Source organism: Cavia porcellus, unplaced genomic scaffold, assembly GCF_034190915.1.
Source record: "Cavia porcellus strain 051 isolate PalLab524CR breed Dunkin Hartley unplaced genomic scaffold, mCavPor4.1 scaffold_29, whole genome shotgun sequence".
Classification (NCBI taxonomy): domain Eukaryota; kingdom Metazoa; phylum Chordata; class Mammalia; order Rodentia; family Caviidae; genus Cavia; species Cavia porcellus.
Window position 1 is genome coordinate 6,536,664 of NW_026947512.1, and position 17,950 is coordinate 6,554,613.

The following is a 17,950-nucleotide window of genomic DNA, read 5'->3' on the forward strand; positions in this document are numbered from 1 at the left end:
ATGTGAGGCAGGGGCTTTGCAAATGAGGTAAAGGTTATGAGCTGGGTTTCAGCTCATTTTTAGTAAAATGATGAAATAATTAAAAAGAATTATAGAAATTCTCATGAGGTGGTAAAGGAAAAGTAGAGTTATGTTTCTGTGAGACTAAAACATAAAATTATATTCTTTATTTGCAGTTTATAAATTTATCCAGCATCCTCAAGCCTCAAAATAGTGTTCTTCTCTATTAACTCTTTCAATTAGAAACTGCTAACACTAACTTGGTAATTTTTGACTGTGCGTTAGTGGGGATTGAACTGAAGGCCTTGTGAATGATGAGAAAACACTGCCACTGAGCTATAGCCTCAGGCTATTTAAAATTTTTAAAGTTTCAAAACAAGTTCTCACTAAGTTGCCAAAGCTAGCCTTGAATGTGTGAACCTCTGGTCTCAGCCTCTCAAGTAGTTGGGATAACATTCGTATAACAAACACTATGCCTGACTTAGAATAAGTAATTTTAACACATTAAAAGCATTTACTTTTTTTTTTGGTGGTGGGACAGGATCTCCATATGTAGGTCAGACTGGCTATGAAGCAATTAAGTAACCCAGGCTGGCCTTGAGTGTGCAGTGAGCCTCCTGCCTCAGCCTCCCACGTGCTGGGATTACAGCCACGTGCCACCATGCCTGGCCAAAAGTATGCAACTTTTTAGATAATATTGTTAAAGAAAACACAAGTTCAGGGACTGGGGATTTAGCTCAGTGGCATAAGTGCCTTGGGCGTGAGTTTGATCCCCAGTACCAAAAAAAAAGAAAAAGAAAAAGCAAGTTCACAGAATACCTGTATATTTGAACTAAAAAGATAGCTCCTATAAGAAGAGTTGTATGTATATAAATCAATGTTACCTCCAGATTCAACAGAATCCCCGGATCTGACCTTAACAGTAGTGACATCACTGTAAGAACCGTCTTGGTCGTCGTCATCTTCAGTTTCTCCTAAAAAGAAGTAATACAATATACTGGAGTATAGTCTCTAATGTCTAAAAGTTCTAGATTAAAAAAAAAAGTCAACATTGAAGGTTTTTAAAAAGATACCACTATTTTGAATCATAAAGTTCTAAAAATTGAACTCATTTATTTGTTGTTTTCTGAGGCACATGATGATTTCCTAAACAAACATTCACAGCAATACCTAAAAGACTATTTTGAGACTTTAGTCAAAAATGTACAGGTGAGCATTAAGTAATGAAACATTTTTACTTTATGGGTAGAAAACTAAATATAGCTACATAATTAAATTCAGACATGATTAGGGTTTACAGATGAGTTTTTATAAGTATGTATCAATGTAGGTTAACGCATACATATACCCACATAACAGAAGACTACAGATAATGCTAACTTGAAAAGGAACTAAGTTTTATACTTTTATATTTCAAACATAGATTAGTTATAAGAATTTGGAAAGGTAATTAAGCAAAGGTCAAGTATGCTAGAAATGGATATATCAGCTTTGCTTAAAATTAACTGACAAAAAGATGTTTAAAATTTGTATAAGGGGTCCCCATCAGTCATTCTATCGGATTTTATTGTTTATCTTAACAATTCATAATTTTCCTATAGAAAAAGATATGTTCTGCTCTTAAACACCTATCAAACTGCTTTTAATGTAAAAATAAAAAAAATATTATATTATATGATATTTAAAAAGGAATACCTTCTTCAGAGAAATTGACCTTCCGTTCGACACTGGAGGTTTCTGGAAGAGAAAAAGGTACATAATATCAAAATAAGCAACTAATTTACAAACTAAGCAACTAATTTACAAAAATGAACACAAAGACACAGTAAATGTTTTTGTCTGCTAAATCACTAAGAATTTATCATTTCTTTCTGGCTGCATTAGAAATAACTCAGATGCAAACTTGAATCAGAAATAGTGTTTATTTTTCTTTCAGTTACAGATCTACATGTACTCTAAAATGTAACTTATATGTGCAGGAAATACTAAATACTATAGTGATAAGTACTCCAGTCCTTGTAGTTTGTATATTCTCATTCTCCTATTTGTTACATTGCCTGCACTACCATAGAAGCATCAGGTCAGCTGAACTGAAAAACCAGTCTTTTTTTGGTTTTTTTTCTTATTTCCCTGTAGTGCTGGGAATTGAATTTAGGGATCCACATTCTAGGCAAGTGCTTTACCAATCAGCTGCATTTCAATACCTATTCAAATTTTATTTTATTTTTTGGTATTAGGGTCTGAACCCCGTAGTGCTCTGTCACTGAGCTATATCTGTAGTCCTTTTGTCATGTTTCCACTGGCTTGAATCACTGGGGATACATGCATGACTGCTCCATCCGGCAGCCGGTACCACCAGATGGGACTGTCATATATGTACCATTGGTGGGTCAGAGCTGCCAGGCATAAACAAATTATGGCTTTATCATGAATGTGTAAATTTTTATTTTTAATTTTGTGTTGGGGGCTTGTTAAGTCTAAGTCACCCAGGTAGGATTTAAACTCATAATCCTGCCTCAGTCTCCCTAAGTGTTGGGATTACAGATTTGAACCACAGAATCGTGCTAAATTTGTGAGGTTGGCTTTGAACTTCAAATCCTTCTGCTTTTAGCCCCCCCAAATCAGGTTTTAGTTTAAAAGAAAAAAATCCTCTTCCGAGTTTCAGCACGGCCATATACATCACTGTTTCTCAGAGCAACAGAAAATTTGAACAAAAATACATGAGCAAAACATATCAAAAAAATTATCAAATGCAGTGTTTTTACATGGGTTAAAATAGCAAAGGATCACAATAGAGAAATGGCATGATTTACATTTCAATAAAGTTGAGAGAACTTTTCTTTTCAGCTTTTATCTCTATTGGATTTAATCTCTTCGCTTTTTAAAAGTGTAAAAGTTATCAGTACCAAAATGGAGTCACATATGTCAACTCAAAACCAAATGGAGCTGGAAGGCCATAAAGGAAGAACCTTCTTACATGTATGCTCATAATAGGAACTATTACCAATCAAATTCACAATCTTGTGGTTGCCAGGCAGGCACTTATACTGCTGAGCTATACCCCTGGTCCAAACGTTTTTTATAAAATAAAAATATCTGTAATAATGAAAAAGTATGTTGAAAATATAAATTTATTCATTGACTTATCACAAAAAATAGTATACCAATCCCTTTTTAAAAATTCTGCTACATTTTATTTCTGCATGTATTTAAAGCTCTAGGTCAATCTGACTGTATCCAATTCATGAAACAGTCAATCCTAAAATTGCCCAAAATTCAGTATCGTTTTCTTCATTCATTTATGTGCTACCTAATTACCACTGAGGAGGGCAACTTGGTATAAAAAATTTTCTGCATAAGTTCAATACTTCTATGGTATTATATTTGAAATATTTAATAGGTCACTGGACTTTATTTATTTATTTATTTTTGTCTTTTTCCTTTTTATCAGTACCGGGGATCGAACTCACAACTGCCTGCTTGCAAGGCAGGCGCTTATGCCGCTGAGCTAAATCCCCAGCCCCTGGACTTTATTTTTGAACATTTTAAGATTTTTAAAATTGGGGGCTGGCGATTTAGCTCAGTGGCATAAGCACCTGTCTTGCAAGCAGGCGATCGCGAGTTCGATCCCCGGTACCGATAAAAAAGGAAAAAGAAAAAAAAAAATGTAAAAAAAAAAAAAAGATTTTAAAAATTATTTTCTAAAATTTTTCTTTTTGTTGACACATTTATAGTACATAATTACATTTATCACGAATAGTTGTTATGTGTACATGACACATCTTAATGCTTATTTTCCCTGCCTCCTTGCTCACAGTTAAGCTTTTAAATCTGTCTAAAACCTTTTCTTAATAATTGTTATTAATATTCATCAACAGTATTTAAGACATGAATAACATGTCTTGATCTCAGCATTAAAACCAAAACAGCACTGTTTTATAATGCAGTAATAGCTATGAATTAAAAATCTAAAATAAATTTTATAGGTTTAACAAATAATCATCACTAAATGAGCTTATCACTTCTTTCTTCCCTTATTTTTTTTTTTATTTTATTTAAGGAGAAAAAGAAAAAAAAGCAGAAAAAGGGTACAAGTTATACAGAATTTCAGAAAAAAAAATAAACAGTAGAAATCACTAGTTAAAGGATTAAACATTGTCATCTTAGAAATTTTTGTTCAAGTTACAAAATTAAAGCTTATATAGTGGACATTCAAACAGTGAGACCAAACAGTTCTGTTCAATGATTCAACAAAACTCAGTAATATCATTGTCTATCTTATACACTTAAATATACATGCAGTTATATCGTTTAGAGCACTTTCTTTTTCTCTCTTTTGTACAATCACTATTACACATTTTGGGTTTTATTGCTCCCACAGTTCTTATTACTTTTTTTGGAAGAGAGTAAAACCAAATGTGACATAACAGAACAGAGTCGGTCAAATCAAAAGGGTGGACATAATAGATAATGTAAAAACATAATACAAGGTATAGAATTGTCTATATCACCAGTTATAATAAAATTGAACAAAACAGTAAAGAACGAAACCAACAAAACCAAAACATTGGAGACATTACAGGTCTTCAAAAGTAGATAACAGTCAACCAGAATGGGCGTCATAATGAATCCCACTATCTTCACAGCTGTTGCCTATACTTTCGAACCTGGTACTATCAAGCAAAACAGAATAGAGGAACATCACTCAAAACAAGATGGTGACAGCAATACAGGGCTTCAAATCAAGTTATTAGTAAATCAAAGTGGGTTACTATAATATATCCTGCTATTTTTTTATTTATTTTTCCCTTAATTAAAAGGATAAAAATAAAAAAGTAAATAATAAAATGGAGATTGAGATAAAAGAGGGCATAACAACAAAACAGCACAGAAAAAAAATAACCATTTAAGCAAAATAGTGTTTTACCACAAGATAATCCCAACATAAAAGTAGTTACCATATTGTCTCTTTCCTTGAAATCTTTGAGTATAACTTCGTATACTGTAGCATCAAATATATCAAAACAATATAAAACCATTCAAGAGAATGACAGTATTACAGGGTATTTAGAATCAACTAACAGAAAATGAACAATGGTTTCTGTATAATCTCCTTGTCTATAAAAGTTTTTGTTTATACTATCACATATAATAAAATCCAATAAGACACAACATGCTAAGACCAATGGAGACAGAAGAACAAAAGCTTGATGAGACTTCAAAACAAGATGATACTAAATCAGCATTACCTATTATGACATCGTTTTCTCCAAAATAGCTGTTCCTATCATCCAGTCTTCTCTGCCTCATTTCTGTTGAGCTCTTTTTCTGTCATTAGTTGTCAGTTTGTCTTCTTCATTTTGTTTTCTGCTCCATTCATTGTGGCCTCTCTGCCACTATTTCTGGATTCTTCGTATTTTTCTTTTTTAGAATATCCTGCAGTATTCTCTGTAGAGTTGAATTGGCAGTTGCAAATTCCCCTAGTTCCTCTTTATCCTGGAAGCACCTTGTTTTTCCATCAATTTCCAGGGATAGTTGTGCAGGATATATCAATCTTGGCTGGAGATTATTATCTTTCAAAGCTTGAATTATTTCCCCCCACGTTCTTCGTGATTTGATGGTTTGTGCCGAGAAGTCTGCTGTAATTCTGATGGGTGTTCCCTTGTAAGTGATTTGTTTCTTGTCTCTGACGGCTTTTAATATTCTGTTCTTATATTGGATTTCTGGTATTTTGATTATTATATGCCTGGGTGTAGCTCTGTTTGGGTTGTAGGTGGCTGGGCTCCTGAATGCTTCATACATCTGAGAATCTTTACCTTTTGCTAAATTAGGAAAATTCTCCTGGATTATTTCCTTAAGTAGCTTTTGTAGTTCATTTATTTGTGTCCCTATTTCTTCTTTTATGTTCTTAATTCTTAAGTTATAGATCCTCTTATCATCTTCTAGTCTTTGTATTATTGCTGTTTGTTTCTTTGTTATTTTTAAGAAGTTTTTCATTTCATGCTCCCATATTACAAATCTGGCCTCCAGTTCAGATAATCCATCCTTAGTTTCTTTCAAGCTGTTAGCCAGTTTTCGATAGAGATTTTAGTTTCCTGGTAATCTCTTTGAACCTGCTTCACGTATTCTATGCTTTCTCTATTTTCTCCATCAGACAATTCTCCCCTCTTTTTCTGTTCTTCCATTCCACCATCTGTTTTTTCTTGGGTGGTGCTTAGCATTTCTCTAACTATTCTGCTTATGTGTAGCTTCCGGTCATTAATAACTTCATTCCTGAACTCGTCTATGAGGCTCTGGAGATAGTGCTTTATGTCTATGGGTGCGGTGTCCGCTATTGCCTGTTTCTCAGGATTGGGGGCTGAGGGGCCTTTCTTGTTGCTCCCTCTTCCCATATTCTTTGTTCCTTATATATGCAAGTGTATATAGGAGGCCCAGCTTACTTCCCTGTTGGCCACAGTCTGATTGAATTGCGCCAGCTAGGTGTTCCCACCCACCGCAGCGCACCAGGGAATTATGGACCAGGCAGACTATGCGGGGCCCGCCTCTCCAGGTCACCTTCAGGCGCTGGGATCTGGGCTGTGCTAGCCTACTGGGTCTCAGTGTAGGCTAGGCACTGCTTACCAGTCCCGCTTGAGAGGGGGATATGTGACTGAAGTCACTAAAGCGCCCTGTTCCGGCAAGTCTGCCCGGTCCCAGAATGTCCTCTGTTGGAGCCTCCTAGATTGTGGAAGAGTCCCAATTTCTCTCACTCACCGCAGGTCAATGCACGGCTCCCCGCCCATCCTGCTCTCAACTCCGTTCACCGATTGTCGTTCTCAGAGCTTTCGCGCGTCTGTCTCCCTGCCAAGCCGATTGAGATGCAACTGCAGCAGCAGGAAACCCAAATCGCGGTTTCCAATGGCGCGGGCTCCAGCTTCCACGCTGAGGCTTTATCTGTTCCTGTTATAGCACCAGGATTGCATTCCCAGTTGGTTTCTCTCAGCCCAGTTCGTTCTTGGGTCAGCAGGGCATATCTCCTCTCTTGCTTAGGATTCCTCACTCCACACCACTCCTGGATTCTAAGCTGGGTCTTTCAGAGAGCCTCCGTAGCTGCTGCTATCTGTCCGCCATGTTCTCCCAGAAGCCCCTTTCTTCCCTTCTTTACATTCCTTCCCTCCGCCCTTCCTTCTCTTTCCATGGTGTTGAGGATTGAACCAGGGTCTCAAAAAATGACAGTTAAGTACCCTACTACTGCATATTCCCAGTCTCTATACATATTTTAAAACATAATTTTTCTTCTATTACACCAAATTCAAGAAACTCAAACTATTATTAAGAATGTTATGCTAAAAAGTATATAACATAAAATACCTCAGAGAGTCACAGCTAATGGGATATAAGAGTTTATTTCCTCTATTTCAACTATGTAGTCTCTAAACAAAATTATAATGTCTGTTAGAAGAAAAACTGTGGTATTTGGAAGTCTCCTTCACTACGTTATCTTTCAAAATTCAATTCAAATATCATTTCTAACCTATAATATAAAAGCCTCTTGGACTTTTCAAGTAGAGAACGTCACTGGGATTCTATATACATACATATAGCACTACTTTGGCACTTAAAAATTATAGGAATTTAAAATTTTTCTTTTTCACTAGCTAATGTGCTCTTAAGAAGTACAGGGAAAAAAAATTCATGGCTTTTTATGGACTTAGTATTTAGGTCAGTCCCTAGTATGTAGAAGGTGGATGAAAAAGAAATGCTGTTCAATGAATGAACTGGTTTTATGAGCACACAATATATTATTTTTACTCTTGTATCATTATAAAATTACCAGTTGAAGGAAAACAACACAAAATTAATTTCCAACAGTTTCATTTCATATGTTTTAGACATTCAATCTATACCATTTCTTTTTATTATGTAGCTTCTTTCACTAAGAACTTGGTTGATACATAGAAGGTTAAAGCATTAAAGTTATATACATTTTAAGAGCTATTTTTTCTATGTCATGCAGAAGCTCAGAGAAACTAGAATCCTATTTGCAGCAAAAATACCCTTAATAACATAAAAGCTATTTTTAGAAATTATAAAGGTAGTAGCTTCAAAAAATAGATAAATGGTAATAATTAAGAAACGCTTTTAAGGAGGTGATGTTTTCAGCCTGAGAGGAATTAGAAGAACTGCTTTCAGAAATTCTAGCTCTTTTCTAGTAAAGACTAAACACTACCTTTTCCACTTTCTGTACATTTTCTTTTGGTTGGCCACAGTTTTTAAGAAAATACAAAGCTCCAGGTGTATCTCACAGTGTGACTCTTTTTTTTTTCTTTTTCTTTTTATTGGTACCGGGGATCGAACCCACAACCGCCTGCTTGCAAGGCAGGTGCTTATGCCACTGAGCTAAATCCCAACCTCTCACCGTGTGACTCTTAAGTATCCCTAGATATTTTCAGAGTCCACCAAAACATCTACATTTCCATTATACACTTTCCTATTTCTAGGGATTTATACCATATACTTGGTATGAAGACTATAGGGTACTCAAGAAAATACAACTTAAATAATTACTCTGTATTTTACCTGGGGACAAAACCATAAAATATCACAAATGACACTAAGTACTTTCTCAAAGGAAAATTATAGCACAAGAGCCAAATCCTCAGTTTACTCTTAGAACAAACAAATGACAATTTGGGTGGCTTTTGTTATTCCTGCCATCAGTATAAATAATGAATTGCCAAACTTTTTTTTTCCCTCAAAAGAACACATAATAAATAGTTCAGGCTTTTTGAGCCATTTAAGGTCTCTTTCACGTGAATTTTTCTTTTAAAAATGTAAACACTGTTTCTTAGTTTGTAAGCTATACAAAAACAGACTATAGGACAGATTTGATTTAAAGGCTGTAGCTTGCTGATACATCCCCGGGATAGGCACTTCTAAGGCTATTCAATACCAATGATGCTTCTCAATACACATAACAGGGCAGCAGGAAGGAGACATCACAAGTGTCTAAGCTCCCTAATGGCCATGGCCTTTATTAATCCCAGATGTACTAAATTACTACTAACGGAATCAGAGGGTGTCATGCTTTATATTAAGCTACAGGAAATTATTTCAAATTGGCAAGCACTTTAAAACTTAAATTTGTATTACAAAATACTTATAAAATGATTTCTAAATCTAGCATACAGAGTAAGAGTATTACTTAATTTCAACTTCAAAGTCTCTACCAATTAAGAGTCTATGTAAAACAAGTTTTTAAACAGACTACTTCAGAAACTGTGAGTACAAGTATAGTACACAAGATGAGCTGCGTTATTCAAGAATCATTTTTAGTACCCAGATACTGGAAATCCTAAAGTTTTAAAAATTAGCCTGTACTTAAAAACAAAAATAGTATACTTATAAAGAAAAATGAAGGTTTCTTCCTTTTCCCTTAAAATGTAAAAGTAAATCCAACAACATTTAATGTAAGTTTACTTAAAATTAACAGTCCATGTCCTCTCATGTCCTATTCCAAGGCAAACATTGAAAGTAATTTAAACTAGTTTAATAAATGTGGCAAAGAAGGAGTTGGGGATTTAGCTCAAAGGCACAAGTGCCTGCCTGGCAAGTACAAGGTCATGAGTTTGATCCCAGTACCAAAAAAAAAAAAAAAAAAGCAAAGAACACTGACCCTTTTATTTAAAAAATCCCAAACATATTTTCTAAATCAAGGGAAAAATCCAAACTGTTAAGTTGATATCTCCTTTTTAAAAACAGTAACAATTTAACAAAGGCCAATAAGAACTGTAAGAATTTGTTATTTCATGCTCTTATATGAATTTAAATGATAGTATAAGACAATTTCTGACAATAAAAACTCAGATTCTTATAATAGATCACTCTTGTTAGGATAGTGTTCCACAAGCTGAGCTAATGAACAGAATTAGAGATAAACAAACCTAATTCATTCATTTCACTGTTTTCATTTGTTCTGTATGCTGAATCTGCAAGACAGATGAAAAGAAATAATTAAGAGCTAAAAAGGAAATGCATCATATGGTTCACTACTACAAGTTTAAAAGCTTAACAGATCTTTATCATTCTAATACTTGCAAAGATAGTCAACTAGTTTCTTAAAAAAAAAGTCAGAATTATTCTTAAAAGGAATATTGAAAAGTAATAGAAATTTAATATAAAGATAAATAAGTTTTCATTTTAGATCCAAGAGAAAGCACAGAAAATGTACTATGAATAGACTGTGTGGAGTGACCGTGCTACTTTTCTTTTAGTCATGAAATCAATTTAAAGGTACTTTTTCAGGTTTTAGTAAAAAAGAAATGTAATTGAGACAGGAAAATTTTACAGCTTCAGTCTTGCTATAAGGCCTGAGTCTGGAATTTTTTATCAGCAGTATACTGTGAAGAAAAAAGTCCATGATCTTAGTTTAAAAGCATCATGTCCACTGTTGCCCCCTGATTGATGTGCTTTGAGGTTTTGTTATAGTTTCTTTTCCTTCTTTCTCAATCTTTGCATAAAATAAAATGGATTTGAAAAAAAGGAAAAAACAATAAAAGCACCATGTGAGCACAGAGGGACCATAGCAATATATAAGAAAGAACCTTTTAAAGAGAATGAAGAAGCCTTTTATAACATGATGTGCAAAGTTTTTCAATATACATGAAAACTACAAACAAGTAAATAAGGGAAAGAGTATTTACCTGGTCAAAATTTCTGTTTAAAAAGAGAGGAATAGGTAATTTATACATGAACTTTCTTAACTCTGAAAATATCTCCAGAAAGATACTTAGGAAACCAACATTGGTTGCTTGTGCTGAGACTGAGTGGCTAAAGGAGGTGGACACTGAGAGACTTTCCACTGCTCACCTATAGTAACACTTGAGTTTTGAACCATGTGAGTATATATACTAGTATATTTAAAAATCAAATCATAATTACAAGAAAAGTTAAACCAAGAGACAAAATAATCTCTTACCAAATCTTCTGCTTCTTAGAGGGGGTCTCGTTAGGCTAATTATAGGATCTTCATCGGTCACTAGTATAGGAAAATATTTTTTAAAAAGTATAAGATTTGTTATACATCATCCCTTTATTTAATCAACGAAGGCTTATAGTTTTCCATTATGTTATAGAACTGAAGCTTCCTCTAATTAACTGGTGAATTAGAAATAAGTTGCCTATCATATAAATTCAGGGTCTCAGAGAAATTTGCAATTGTTTTCAGTATATCACATTGTATCAAAGAAATGGAATGCTAAATAAAATTCTTTGAAATTGCTTAAATAACCACCAAAATCTGTACTTTGGTACTGAATCAACAATCTATTCCATTTGTGACTTACGCTTATTACAGATTATTAATATTGTATTTTAATTTTAGAGTTAGATTTCTAAGAGCTAATACACTTCCTCCAACTATTTGTTATTGTGTTTTACAGAACATGCAAAGCCTATTTTAAATGTTAATGTTAACCACAGGACTTACAGGGAAATCAATTTCATTAAATAACATGCTAGTTTTAGTCTAGAAAAACTAGAGTTTCATACAACATAATTTAAGCGCAATACATATCTAAATTTGAATTCTATGATGTTTTATTTCAATCATCTCTATAGAAAGAGCTATCTCAGTTGTTAGCATTTTACTCATCAGGTATTTAAATTTATATAAATCGCTTTAAAAATAAATCTTGTGCATGTGTTGATAAAGGTAAATTTTATTTACCATTAGTCCTAGTATTACAACTACCTTCTCTGTATTTCTAGCCTTTTCAGATTTAATTGAAGCCTAAAACTGAAAATCTGGTTTTGTTTGCTTTTTGTTGACTATGTTTAAAAAAAAAAATCTATCTATCTGTCTATCTCAGCAACTATCTTAGTTCCTGTTTTTTGATATAGGAAGAATTTTCTATATGTTCTACCATATAAAACCTTAGGTGGGGTACTCCAAAGAGAAAGAGTATCAGAGAGAGGTACAGGAGAATAGTCACTAGTATTCCTCACTTGTCATCATTGCACCCAGCATCAAATGTGAGAACTGGCACAAAGCAGGTGTTCAGCAAACACCTTTTCTGAGTTTCCTATCTCTTCAAAGTTCCATGAGAATGGGTGGGTGGGTGGGGTTGTTATCTGTATATCTTACTGTATACAATGTGATTCCACATGTTCCACCTCATTTCTCTAAGGGTTCTATAAATAATGAACGGCCAACAACACAGTGGTACTTGATAAGTCTGAGGCTCAATGTGGGTAGGAAAGCGATCAAGATCTAGTGATTTCCACATTATGCAGCCATGCCTTTATTAGTAGTCCTTAAATGCAGGTCCAATTTAAACTTTTAAAAAACATGTTCTATATATTCTAATATACTATAGTTTAATAATGGTCTAGAATTTGATACTCAAATCTTCAATTTCTTTCATTCTAACTTTTCTTTTTTTGCAGTATTAAGGATTGAAACCATGGTCTTTACATTGAGCTACATTCTCAACCTTTTTTTTAAATTCTTGAGACAGGGTCTTGCTAAATCATGACATTTCCCAGGTAGGGCTCAAATTTTTTTTTTTTTTTTTTTACCGGTACCAGGTACCAGGGATCGAACTCACGACTGCCTGCTTGCAAGGCAGGCACTTATGCCGCTGAGCTAAATCCCCAGCCCGCTAGGGCTCAAATTTTTGATTCTTCTGCTTTAACCTCCACGGATGTTGTGATTAAAGGGTTTTTCTTTACAAATTTAGTCTAGATTTAAAAGCTAATTATTTCTGCTTTTTTAGGACATACAACTAAATTTGTAAATAAACTCAAAGGTTATGATTTCTTTTTAAACGGCCTTGAAAACCTGATTACAGCACTCATTATTCATTATTCTAAAATATTTTATAATATTAACACAATAGCTGGGCATGGTGGTGCATGCATGGGATCTCAGCACATGAGAGGTTAAGGCAGGAAGATTGCTTTAAGTTTAAAGACTGCCTGGACTACATTCTGAGTTCACAGCCAGACTAATTTACACAGCAAAATCCTATCACAAAAACTAAAAATATTAAGTCAGTAACATAAGCTATTCAAGGAATTAAGGATAAGGGTATATTTATTTGAAAGCAAACCTGAACTAGACATACTATATTCTAAACTGAGAACAGAATAATTCAAGTAATAATCTTACTAGAAGTAACAGATAAATAAATCAGGTTCTAGGCAATAAAATCCAGGGATAGCTGGACATACATATACCTGTAATTCTAGCACTTTGGAGGCTGAGGCAGGAGGAGCATGATTTTAAGGCCAGCCTGGGCTATATGGCATACCCTAGGCTACTCTTGTCTCAAAAAACCTAAACCAAACCAAATATAAACAAAACAAACCCTCTCGGGGCTTATTACCTTCAATAGTTCCAATCATTTATTCTTGAGGGACTTTGTTCATATCAAGAAAAGAAAAATAACTGGAAAAGCCAAAACATTAAAAACTAAATTGAACTTAATCCTTTCCCATTTTAAAAAAATGTTTCAGTTTGAAATTGGATGTAGCATATTGGGATGTAGCATACACTCTATAGCATATTACAATAAATTATCAGAAAACAGGAAGTACTTTTTTTCTCTAGGTGGCACATAAAACAATGATGGTGTATCCTACAAATGATGGCACCTTGGATTAGATCAAACAATATTAAAATGACAAGGTAATACTGTATGAAGATTTTACTACTTAGAAATTTTTAAACAGAGAGCAATACGACATAATCTTTGACACTTAACTTTACCAAGCAGCTAATTACTACACAGGACAGTAATGGTGAGGTTCTTTAGAAAAAGTAAAAGGTTTCGGGGAAGACAAAGCCGGCTCTGAATTTTGCCTCAGTCGCACATGTGTTATAGGGAATCTTACATGTTCCAAGTTTTACTTTTCTCATCGATAAAATGGGTATACTATGTATCTGGGAAAGTTATAAGGATCAACACAAAGAGACTGGTACCTTTTTAGTGCATATTGAAGGGTCCAACCTTATCTTTTTTGACACATATCAACATTGCTTAATTCAGTGAACAACAAGAAAACCAAATGAGTTATAACTTAGGATCCTTGACGAATCTTCGATGAATATTTATTTTAAAAACCTAGCACATAAACCAGGAATGGTAGTGCACATGTGTAATCCTAGCACTCTGGGAAGCTGAGGCCAGGGGAGTCCAAATTCAAGATCCACCTTGAACTTTGTAATTTAGTAACTTGGCAACACTGTCTGAAAATCAAAAAGGGGTAGGGGTGTAGCTCATACAAAGGCCTTGGTTTCAATATTGAGTGGTAGGTAAGAAGAAAAACAAAAACCAAACTATTCTTACCTGGAGCTTCTTGTGTTCTGACAGTTTTCTTTGAGAGTGTTTGGTTTTTAACAGTTGGAGAAGATGGTTCATCCTCTAAAGAAAAGGTATGATGAGTTAAAATCCAGAATATAGTATATGACCTAGCAAATCATAACAGAATTATGCATACTTAGCAGTCATATCTAAGTAAAAATGCAGATGATTCATTTCTTTAGAAATGTGTGATTAAGTTAAAGCTTACAAATTAAACTACTAAGACAGTGTAATTCACCAAGTATAAAAATATTCACCACTACTGCTTTACAACAAAAACATACATAATTAAAAGATGGGCTCGAGTATCAAAAGTGATGTGGAAGAGAACCGTTGGGAGATTTCAGACTTATCAAAACAGAGGTAAATTCCTTATTTAAAAAGCAAAGCCTAGTTTGATTCCTGGTACCGATAAAAAGGAAAAAGACAAAAAACAAAAACAAAAAAGCAAAGCCTATACAACTGCACTAGGCTCTGTGGGACAGTCTATACAAAGTAATATTTACATAAACTCCTGCATGCAAAGCATTCTCCCAGGTATTAAAAGAAACACAGAATTAACACAAGTACTTAGTCGTATGTCACAGGATCCTTCAGGGTTTGTCAATTTAGAGACAAAACTAACATACTGTATAAGCTAAACCATCTTAAGTTGTTATACCCAAAACTAACTTACATAGCTTAACAAAAAGTTCATAAAATCTAGTCTTCAAGTGTATCAGCACTTTTCAGTGTGAACTGGTAAACTTGCACCCTCCAATGCCTGCTACTATGCTCTAAGTTGAAAATCCATACACAGGTACATGGTCTAGAATTAACTATGTATTCCACTGTGACCCAAATGCTTTGATATTTCCTTCATAGGCAGGTGCTTTACAATAGGCTAAGATAAAACTTCAATTGTGACTGTTAGATTTGGTGTGTGGATGGCATTAAGCAAAACTGGCTTACCTGGGACTCATGTGAAATTAGTCCACTCAAACTACTCAACTTTTGCATTTACAGGAAAGCTTCCTAAGTAATCAAGTTTTCTTTTTTTGTGTTTTGAGACAGGGTCTTGCTATGTGTTCCAGGCTGGCCTCGAACTCATGGCAATCTTCCTGTCTCAGCCCTCTGCTCTCAAGTGCTGGGATTACAGGCATGCTCCACTACGTCCCTGCAACAATTTTGTTTCGTCAAGAGGGTTGCAGTGAGGGCCTTCAAGAGGGCCATTTATGGCAGAGACCACAATACTTGATTTTTGGGGGAGTGGGGGTGGAGTTGAGACAGGGTCTCTCTTTGGGTTCAGGCTCGGCCTGAACTTTATGGAGTCCAGACTGGCCTCGAATTCACGGATCGTCCTGCCTCAGCCTCCCCTGGTACTGGGTTTATAGGCGTGAGGGCCGCCCCGCTGACCACAACACTTGTCAAGTAGGATCAGCTGACTCTGTCCACTTCAAGGAGTGTCAGCTCAAAAAACTTGAGTTAACCCACTTTGGAGTGAGAATTTGGAGTAAAGACTCAATTCTCTAACTCTGCCATTCTACTCTTCAAGATTCCCATTCACAAAACTTATTCTCCCCGCTGGAGCAGACGGAGAAGGCTGAAAGGTAAGGACCCTGATCCTCAGCCCTGGGGGCTTCTGGCTTCTGAGAATTAAAGAGGGAAATGGAAGTGGCTTCGAGATAGAAACCTCTGAGAAAGAACGGAAATGAAACCAAGACTGCAGTCATCCTTAGTCCCTACTAACGCCTCAGTCGGCGCCCCCTTCTGCAAGCCTGCAGAAAGAAGCGCCCCAAACTCCCCTCAATTCGTGCCCAGGCTGCTTCCAGGTTCGCTCCACACGTCCATCTTTACCCTCCTCCCTCCCGGGTCAGTGCCCGGTTCCCGCCTGCCGGTCGGGGGGACCCCAGCGGGGGCGCACGGCCAGCGGGGTCGCAGGAGCGTCCCCCACGCGCAGCCCGCCGCGTGCTCCGTCTGCTCGCCCGCTGCGCGCGCTCCCCGGCAGCGGCTGCGCCCGTCACCTCCGCAGTCCCACCTTCGGAGGAGAGAGGGTCCTGCCGACCTCTTCTGGTCCTAACCGGCGACGGCTGTAGCGGACTCTGAGGCTGCTGCGGGCTGGCATTGGATCTTTGAGTCTTCATCTCTTCCTCGGCTTCTTGGGGTCGGGGCCGCCTCCGCTGCCGAGACCGAAGGTAGTAGGCGCTTTCTTTGGCTTCCTCCTTTGCAGAATCCGGCCGAAACTCCTCTGGCGGGGTTCGTCTTCCCACCAGGGACCTTCCTTTGGCCACCCGGGGTTCGAAGTCGCCGTACTCCTCTGGCGGTTCCTCTGAGAACCTCACTTCCCGCCGGCCCTGGCGTGACGGAGGAGCTCCGTACGCCGGCGCGTCTGCGCCGCCGCCATCTTGCGAAGCCCGGCAGAGCCGTCCCTCCCGCAGCGGGGGGCGGGGCGTGGCGCTCAGCGCCCAGAGCTCGCGGGCCGGCTCCGCCCGCCGCCCCTCGCGCGCCATAGTTGTTGACTTAGCTGTGGTGAACCGAGAAGATAGCTTTGCAGCCCCTAGATTTTCTTGTTGGTGGTGTCGCTGGCTTCTCAGGGGTGTTGGGTGGTGTCCTCGAGTGGTCAGGGAGGCAGTTGAGAGTCGCCGGGGCCGCCACCTGCGTCGTCGCCGCTGAACCGCGAGCCTGCCTCTGCGCCCATGGTGTGTCTGACGGCGGTGGGGAGAGGCAGTGCCCGAGCTGGGTCAGCTGCTCTGGGTCACTCCCGCCTCCTGGCTGGAGGCACCAAAGAGGAGGAGAAGGGTAGGACAGCCCTGTCCTTGGCCTTGAGGGAGCGAAGGCTGGGGGCGACGGGACAGCGGCAGGCGACAGTGTTTGTGCGACGCCTTGCTGCTCGTGGCAACTGTTGCGGGTACGAGGGCGACGCCCGCGGCCCCATGCTGAGTGTCCAGCAGAGGACGAGGGAGAAGAGGCGGAGGGAGCCCAGTCGAGCCTCCGCACCCGAGCTGTCGCGCAGTTTCTCTGGGAACTTTCTGACTGCAACCTTGGCCGGGCTTCTCCAAGTATCCGTAGGCGGAGTGAAGATCTGAGAGATTTTTGCACGTATTGTCGGTTCTCATAGCAGAAATTGTAGTTTCCACTTCGATGGGAATGTTGGCTAGTTTAAAATTTTAAATCACCTATTGAAGTTGTCCAAAAGATAGATTTTTCCGTTGGCCAAAGGTCACCGTAGCAAACAACTTCTGTTTTGCACCGAAAAGTTCTATTCCAGCAGCACTGTTTGAAGGCAATGTTGGTGCTGCGTTATGCGTAGTGAAATTAAGCATATAGTTTGATTAAAGGTAGCACTGTGAAAGTTGAGATCCAGTATTTTTACTTTGATTCTGGACACGCAGATATTACTGCATTTGACGTAGGGTTCCAGCGTTGAGTTTACTGACTGAGAAAGTATGATAACTGGTTTAGCTTTGTGTGCCATATTTATAGATAATGGATAATCTGAAATTACCTAATCACATTTAGATAAATAGGAAACATCGATTAAGTTGTTATAAAGCCTGAATGATTTGAAAGAAAATTTATCTTCAGTTGTACAAATTTGAGATTTAAATAGGTTTAAAAGTTGTGAT

The 17,950-nt window shown here is 37.3% G+C and overlaps 2 protein-coding genes across 9 annotated transcripts in view; one reads left to right on the top strand and one right to left on the bottom strand.

Annotated features, from left to right (window-relative positions):
* Nucleotides 1–16,834, bottom strand: part of Tor1aip1 (torsin 1A interacting protein 1) — a 31,244-nt gene extending 14,410 nt beyond the window's left edge. For 2 of the 3 annotated variants that reach the window (XM_063239738.1, XM_063239737.1), the window contains exons 1-6: nt 16,363–16,834; nt 14,331–14,405; nt 10,958–11,017; nt 9,924–9,968; nt 1,696–1,737; nt 885–974 (exon numbers count right to left, since the gene is read on the bottom strand). In XM_063239738.1, coding sequence (XP_063095808.1) covers nt 885–974; nt 1,696–1,737; nt 9,924–9,968; nt 10,958–11,017; nt 14,331–14,405; nt 16,363–16,834 — 784 coding nt within the window. The remainder of the gene's footprint in view (nt 1–884; nt 975–1,695; nt 1,738–9,923; nt 9,969–10,957; nt 11,018–14,330; nt 14,406–16,362) is intronic. The other variant, XM_063239739.1, reaches the window with a different exon arrangement.
* A 25-nt stretch (nt 16,835–16,859) lies between these two features.
* Nucleotides 16,860–17,950, top strand: part of LOC100715339 (torsin-1A-interacting protein 2) — a 40,718-nt gene continuing 39,627 nt past the window's right edge. For 3 of the 6 annotated variants that reach the window (XM_063239743.1, XM_063239747.1, XM_005005840.4), the window contains exon 1: nt 16,860–17,023. The gene's annotated coding sequence lies outside the window, so the exon portion shown is untranslated. Of the gene's footprint in view, nt 17,124–17,950 lie in introns of all 6 variants that reach the window. The other 3 variants (XM_063239741.1, XM_063239746.1, XM_063239750.1) reach the window with 1 other exon arrangement.